Source organism: Anastrepha obliqua, chromosome 6, assembly GCF_027943255.1.
Source record: "Anastrepha obliqua isolate idAnaObli1 chromosome 6, idAnaObli1_1.0, whole genome shotgun sequence".
Lineage (NCBI taxonomy): Eukaryota > Metazoa > Arthropoda > Insecta > Diptera > Tephritidae > Anastrepha > Anastrepha obliqua.
In genome coordinates, this window is record NC_072897.1 from 6,839,200 (window position 1) to 6,847,680 (window position 8,481).

The window sequence follows — 8,481 nt, forward strand, 5'->3', positions numbered from 1 at the left end:
TTTTCCTCTTTATAATATTAGTATAGATATCCAAAACCTCATATACACACATAGATGCTAAAATTTGAACAAAGATCCACATCTGTTTCTCTTTTATTATATAATGGCGTTAAAAATAGTTCAATGGAACATGAACGGTTATGTCAATAATTACCATGAGCTTCAGTTGCTTATCAAAGAGAAAACTCCATATGTAATCGATATTCAAGAGACACAGATTCCTACAACACCCAACAATCCGATATAATATAATGGTTATGTTTGTAGGGGTCGGTATACTCTTAAAAAGGTCCGTTCCGCACGAGGTAATAAACATAACATCTGCCTTATCTACAATAACTTTGAAAATAAAATTAAATCATACATTACGTATAGCAAATACATATATTCCACCTTCTCAAGGTTTGAACGAAAACTCATTTCTCCAACTCCTAGCACCTATCTTGTGGGCGGAAGATTTAAATGCGTAGATCCCACTTTGGGGCGCCCCCAAAACAAACAAAAGGGTTATATTTACTGAAAATTTCGTAGTAAATCATAATTTGACTATAATTAATAATGGTTTGCCAACCCACTTTTCAACACACTCTTCCTCTACAAGAGACATTACTCTATCCTCTCCACAAATTTCAACTAGGATTTAATGGCAAGTATACTCTGACTGTAGAGCATTCTCTCTGTAAATGTCCGGGTTTGGCAGCTAGACGACTAAGGTCACTGGGCCCTCCTTTCTTTGACAGCCTGGGGCAGTGCGCCATTATATCTATGACATTATATCTATGATATGACAGCTTCACACTGCACAGTGGTACCGCCGGGTAGGAAGAGCGGTCATAAGAACTTTTGGCGTGATAAATGACTTTTTAGTATGTTTTTAAGTTGAGAAATGTTTTTATTTGTTAAAAAAACATTAAGACATATAAAAAGTAATATATATATAATAAGAATATATATAAGATATAATAATTATAATATATAATAAAGTAATATATAATTAATATATAAAGTCTAAGTAAAATTAGGTACACACATTTTTTATATAAAATTTTTTTGTTTCTTTTAAAGTTTTGCATAAATCTTAAATTATAAACAATAATAGAAAAAAACATTAAATTCCGAAAGGATGAGCATAAAGTATACTTTGATGCCAGTTAACTTATTCTTATTTATGAAAACAATAAAATATTCACTTCCCAAAAAGTTAATGTACTTAGAAATACAAAACTCTTAACTCAATAAATCTAACACTTCTCTTGACATCATAGATTTCTTTTTACATGGTAATTTTCGTAGACTAGATATAAATGGATCGGAATTAAGAAGACGCCTGTGCAAAAGATCCGTGTTAGTTACAGTTCTTGAGTGCTTTCTGGTATTGTCACGTCTGAATTGATTCACTAATTTATTACATGATTCAGCTGCCTCCTCTGATAATTCTCCAATTGATAATAAACAATGATCGATTACCTCCGACCCATGAATGAGCACTTTATGAACTGATGCAAGTAAATTATACCATGAATATTTACTAACTAGAATTTTAGCAGTGTCTAGTGCGTATATTTTGAATTTATTCGAATTAATTTTAAAAGCAGATAAAAGACATTGTAGGAGACAACTACATCTGTCTATAACGTGTTTGTATATTCCTGTGATTTCGGATGATATGGTTGAATGAAGGAAAAATTTTCGTGCTGTATTTCCATCATTAGAGGTGCCACTTCCTCCACATCGCGGTTTGTCAACTATCAAGCCTAATTGTTCTCTAAACTCCCTCTGAACAAATTCATTTCTCTTAGCTAAAAGTGCTTTTTCCTCAGATGAACGTGCTTGCCACCTTTTAAACTCGATTCTATAAGAAACATGAATACAGTATTCAAAAAATCGAATCCAAAAATGCATTGGTGATAAACCAAATTCAAATCTACTGGAGTTTACTTCTTTGTTTCTACACTTTTCTAAGTCATTCATTTCTTTAGGTGTCGCACCACAAATATAACATTTACTCGTAGATGAGTCACTAAGAGAACAGCACACTTTACCATCAACCATCGTTAATTGTAAAGAATGACTTACTTTATAACTATGGTTATCAATTTTAACAACAGTCGGATTGAAGTTACTAATAGCTTTTTTAAAATACTCTTCTTCTTGAACACAAAGAGCTTTAGTTTCTTTAGCAAATTGAAAATGCATAGGCCGACAAAACCTTATGGACGATGGGCGAGGGTTTTTCCAAATTATCTTATCTGGGTCAGAGGTAATCGATTTACAGATTAATTTCAAGGGTACATAAGATGTAACAATTAAACTTCCATCTTCCGTTCTCGGATCAGAAAAACTTTGCTTGTATTCGCTATGTCCAGTGCTGCCATCGAAACCCCATTTACCTACTACAGAGAACGTTAAATATAGAGAATTCTCAATGACTGAAAAGGCAGCACTTTTCAGGGGTACTCGTTTTGCGCGCGAGGTACACCACAGCCACATTTTTCACCAAAAGTTAACAGTAAGGGGCTGAATTATGTAAATTTAGCAGCAGTCGATAAGAATTTCTTGGTGATTAGAAGCAAAGAATGTTAGGTAGCTTTTTAATATGACCTATATATTTGAATTTTCCAAATCATCCAAAATTATATACATATGTTATGTCTGTCTGTCTGGTGTCTGTAAAACTTTGTTGAATTCCCTTCAACTGAATCAAAATCCTCTATAGAAAACGCTTCATTACCAGGCGCACAGGAAGATGGCATATGCAAATGTAAATTTGTGAATTTATATACATTTGCGCATACATATGTACATATATGCTGTGTGTATGTATGCTCACCAGCCACAGCTCAAAATAAAACGGTAAACTTCTCAAGAAATCCAGGGCGCATTCATAGGCGCAGCGCACATTCATTGGCACAGCATTGTACATATACACATATTTACATACATATATTGATGCATACATATGTACGAAGCCGCGGGCACTCGACTTGACAAAAATTCAAGATTTATCAAATATTGGCAAATAATTCTACGCGAAATATTCCAATATTGACTATTTTCGAATTGTCGAGAAAATTGGCATATGGGCGGCTCGTTTTATGAATGAAAGTTCTTGGTCTTAGAACTATGAGCTCGAATTTATCAATGAATTTTTTGATGATGAGTTTTTGTTGCACAGTACAATAGTTGAAACTGTTCGGCGCCGCCGCGATTATTCAGCGCTATGGCAACTAGAATGATGGCCGCTACGCCTGCGTCTATGACTGCATTTTGTTCTTGTAGTCGCTAGGCATAGAATTTTAGCTTTGAACGACATACGCATTTTGAGGAATAGAGTGAGTGCCCTGTGTGTGCGGTTGTATGCACATGCATATGTGTATATTAATAAGCATTGTTTTGCTTGAATTCAATTCACATATTTATAGGGTCGAGGAAGCTAGCACCGCCACAACGTCAAAATCAAAAACTTTTTGTGCCCAATTTATGGGCTATTTATGGGCTAATTTTGGGCCGCAACAAAAATTTTTGGGCTCTTCTCAATCCAGAATCATTGACACTTCAAAGTGGCGGTGCCAGCTGTAAAATAGCCAGCACCGCCACAATGATAACTCGAGAACGGTTGGTCGTAGAAAAATCTCAAGCATATCAAAATTTTGGGCTATTTATGGGCTTTCAAATGCATACAAACAAAACAAAAAAAACCACCCCCTCTGTGTACACTAACACCCACACTCAATTTTCGCGTAAATAATAATGAAAATGGCAAACTAAATAATTTTTGCAGCAGTATCATTACAGTTACATGCTTCTTAATAGTATTCAGCTGCAAAATAATTTTTAATAAATTTTTTAAATTTTTTATAAATGAAGGTTGAGTGAACGATCAACCGTTCTCGAGTTATCGCTGTACCAATGTTGGCTATTTCACAGCTGATATGCAAAACTGAAAATTAATCGAAAACTATACAAGTCCAAAAAATTTTGTTGCAGCGCATAAAGTAGACAATATTGTATGGAGAAGTAATTTTTTAGTGTCCTATTTAATAGAGTTAATATTTGATGATTGAACCTTTTTTGTAGGCAAACTAACAGATGTGTCATATAGTGATAAGAAAAAAATCGCAATCACACGAAAATATATAGTTTTTTTTATTGATTTTGAGATCCAAAAAAAAACTAAATATCTTTAATTAAACTATATTATCATATAGGTTTTATAATTTCATACAGTAAATATAAAAACAAACTATTCATTAAAATAAATATTTATTTTTTAAGCTTATAGATGGCTACATGTGGCTGAAGCCACGTACAGTCTTTTATTTTTTTTGGCTTTTGTTGGGGATTAAAATCATCAAACTCTATCCATGAGTTATCTCCACACAAAACAAGACCCGTGTAATGGCCATTTACCGGAACTGAAAAAGAATCATAATTTTTAATACTTTCATGGCAATTTTTGGTGTTAGCGATTCATTACCTTCGTTTTTTGAAAGAATATTTTCTTTATTCTCAATGGCGGTTTTTAATTTTTTCATTTCTTGATTTCTTGTATTTTTTCGAGAAATAAATTCTCTAAATTTGACGACACCAAGTAGCTGCAGTTTATTTTTATTCTTAAATTCAATACATTTTTGAATATCCTTCAGTTGTAGATTGCAGTTATTATCGTCTACAGGGTATATCTCGACTATTGCAAAGGGCCCTAAAATAAAATTTTTTTAATTAAATAAAGTAAAATATTACAAATATAAGAAAATAAATTTATAAATTGATACACACCAATTCGAAAATCAATATTTGTTGTTATTTTGCAGTTTCGACATGGCTTTGCATGTCTAATAAATACAGATTCCTCCAAATACTGAGGAATTTGTTTTATTTCGTTGAGTGGCACTAAAACTGTTGGCCAATCCTTTTCTATGGGAGCGCAGCCAGTACTACAAGTTTTGATCGTTGTAAAGCTGGGAATTTTTGAAAACAGTTTTGCGCATAATTCCCCAGCGTTAATTTGGCATTTCACTGCGTCGTTGGTGATCATCTGAAGCAATTTGTTTTTATAAAATTTGCACATAGTCGGCTGATTCGATGACGTAACATTACCGTCTTTCTCACACATACTGACAATCATCATAGATCGCAAGATTTCACGAAAGTCTTCAAGACTGCGACTCATAATGAGAAGGCCAAATACTGCCATGTAAAATTTTTTTACGTTTGGCAATAAGCGCATTTTTGAATTTGCGAGTATATCCCTCCAATTTTTTATAACATGGGCGACATCCATCCTTATGTAGCATGTTGGAGGATGTAAATTCTCTCGTGTACTCGTTAGGCATATGTCAGCATACTCGTTAACATTTTGATATGAAGTAAAACTTCGAATCGCCGCATTGAGTAATGCCAATCCGCCATCAGTGACTATCTCTTTTGGCAACGGAACGCCATAGCTTTTAAATTCCAAAAGCCAATAATGAATAATGTTGGTGTTATGAGTCGCTGAGAACATTTGATTTACTTCAAATGCGCTACCATCGGATCTCCGGGCAACCATCTGGTAGAGGAATACTGGGCCTGATTGATTCCCATTTGGAAATTTGATGCGTGGTACATATTTTCCACTGCCATCAAAAGATATTTGTGGGTGAGCTTCATGCATTGCAAAGACTTTATACCTTTGGATTTGGTAGGACGTCGAGTAATGCACGAAAAATGGCTCTATCGAGAGAAATTTAATAGTCCCCCTCAATTTCTCAGCCTGCAAGATGTTAAGTGCAGTGATTACATCTTTATGAACATAGAGTTTTTGGGTTTTTTCACTTTTTATTCTTCTCAATACCGATGCACTGTAAAGAGTGCCCGGTTCAGGATCACTGCATTTTACCATTTTTTCCTTCGCACGGAGAGCTCGAAATGTTGACGGAGCAATATTTTTTGCATGTAACTCATTCCCAATATCTAGAAACGAAACATAAAAAGTTAGCGATCACCTGCGACCTTTTGATTTTCATTTTTTATTTTGAAATTATACTTTATGATTCGATCAACTCAGTCATTTGACGTCTTATGGTTTTTCGTAATTTTTTTAAAAATGATTTCAAATCTCTCAAAGATCTTTATTATTCATCAATTCTTGGTGAAATAGTGTGTCAACTACTTTGACTAGAATTGATACAATAAAGGGTTTATGCTTCAAAAATTCATTGAAATAGTTTTTATTCGTCTATTTTAATTTGTTAAAAAAAAAAATTTAACATCAAGTGTCAGATAACAGGTCGAATCTTAAAAAAAATTTAAATGATATTTACCTTCTCGCTCAGGGGCGCGACAATATCGTTTGCCACATTTACCAGTACCCCGCGTTATCAGACAGCTCACATTAACTGTACTTTTTCCGATATCACTTATTATTCCCTCGATTTCACTGCCACACTTACAATACCCCGAGAACGAGCCGGCTCCTCGTTCTGATGACAGGTGGTGTTTCCTGAAGTGAAATCCACATGAAATTTTGTACATCGCATACAGGCGATCATTCACTGCAACCTCCCATACACCGGGTTTGAAGTGCAGCACTTCTCGCTTCTTGTTGCGTCGTCTTGCGTCTTTTGAAGAATATGTATTTCTCTCCGTCATTTGGTTAAATTCATCCGGTCCGAAGCAAATTAATAAATTGTTGCTTCTATCAGGGCAAGATGAATTAACCGAGTCAATTGTATCGTCAATAGGGTGGTCGTCCTCATGTTTTTCGTCTGATAATCCGAAGAGTTCGTCTCGGATGCCATACCGATTACAGATCACTCGGCTATAAAGGGCCGATGCGGATAACCCTGTTTGAGCGGATAATGTTTGCCACACATTGTTCGATTTAGATGCAACTGAATCACCGCAAACTATATCATCCTTAAATGATAATATACATGTGTTAATTTTTTGACATTTGTCAAGATCACGAGGCCTACCGCGTTTGACACTCATTGTCTATAAAAATTACGTCCACGTGAAAAATTGTCAAAAATTTTATGTGTCTACGTATAATATTATATTATGATATATATACACACTTAAATAATATATATACACACTAAAATAATATATATACACTTTAATAACATATACACACACGATGAAAAATGGATTGTTACTTTAGTTAGAAACAATGCAAGATGTATCGAAGGAGCCTAGAACATTGATACTTTCGCTGACAATTTCTCTAACTCAACTGACTGTTCAAATTGTGTGTACGTCTTTCTGTTATTAAAGAACGATATGATTGGTTATCCGACACGCCGTATTGTCTGTGTTTACATCGTTTACTGTGTTTACTTTCGTGTTATATTATCCATGTAATCTCTGGGCGTTGACGTCATAACAACAACGAAAAAAATTTTTTTCTAGTATTCTCGGAACAATCGTTCAAACAACAAAAAAAATGAATGCGTTACTGAATGATACAGTTAGTATACTTTGGTCGAGAAGTATAAGAAAATTTCGTAAAAATACTGTTTTATACAAAAAACAATTTCACAATTTGCTTGATAAAATTAAAAAATTGCAAGTTCAAAAATAATTTGAGACTGACACCTAATAATCATGAATGCTTGTGACAATGGAAATATGGTCGTTGAACACCCCTGGCGCCTTGCGCTTACACAATGTGTATGAGAGAGAGGGAGAGAGAGAGAGAGAGAGAGAGTGAGAGAAAGATAATATTGCTATCTCTTTCGCTCTCTCAATCTTTCCTTGCCACTCTCTAAATTCTCAAAAAAATGTAAGAAAAAATTTTTATATCGTTCGATTCAGCATGCAAAAATCTGTGAATGATGAAAGGTTATGCCAGAGCAAAATCGAAGTATGGCCTTTTGACTGAATTATGTATATATCATTTAGTTTACCCATAAAAACATTTTATGTTTAAATATTTGATACATTAAAGGTATTGAAGAAATTATCGTATTCATTCAATATTGTCTGCATTATAGGCTGATGATGGGATACAACAAAATTTTTTAGACTCGTTTAGCTCTCAAGTAATTGCCAGTTTTGCAAATCAGCTGTAAAACAACCAGCACCGCCACAATGATAACTCGAGAACGATTGGTCGTAGAAAAATCTCAAGCATATCAAAATTTTGGGCTATTTATGGGCTTTCAAATGCATACAAACAAAACAAAAAAAACCACCCTTTCTGTGTACACTAACACCCCCCTCCTCAACTTGCGTGAATAAAAATGACAAAAAAATATAAAAATTTTTTTTTTGCAACTGAATAGTGTTGAGTAGCAAGTAACTTTGATAATAGTGCTGTGAAAAAATTTTAGTTTGTCGTTTTCATTATTATTTACAGGACATATGCATGTGGGGGTGTCAGTTTATGCAGAGAGGGTGACTTTTTAAAAATTTGTTTATATGGATTTGAAAGCCCATAAATAGCCCAAAATTCTGATATCCTTGAGATTTTTCTACGACCAACCGTTCTCGAGT

General features: G+C 34.1%; 1 protein-coding gene across 1 annotated transcript; it reads right to left on the reverse strand.

Annotated features, from left to right (window-relative positions):
• Positions 1–5,778: 5,778 nt before the first annotated feature.
• LOC129250066 (uncharacterized) lies at positions 5,779–6,975 on the reverse strand. The gene is made up of 3 exons (XM_054889711.1): positions 6,306–6,975; positions 5,837–5,955; positions 5,779–5,784 (listed from the first exon to the last, which is right to left on the reverse strand). Exons 1-3 carry the CDS (start codon positions 6,973–6,975, stop codon positions 5,779–5,781), a joined length of 795 nt encoding a protein of 264 aa, XP_054745686.1.
• Between the last annotated feature and the right edge of the window lie 1,506 nt (positions 6,976–8,481).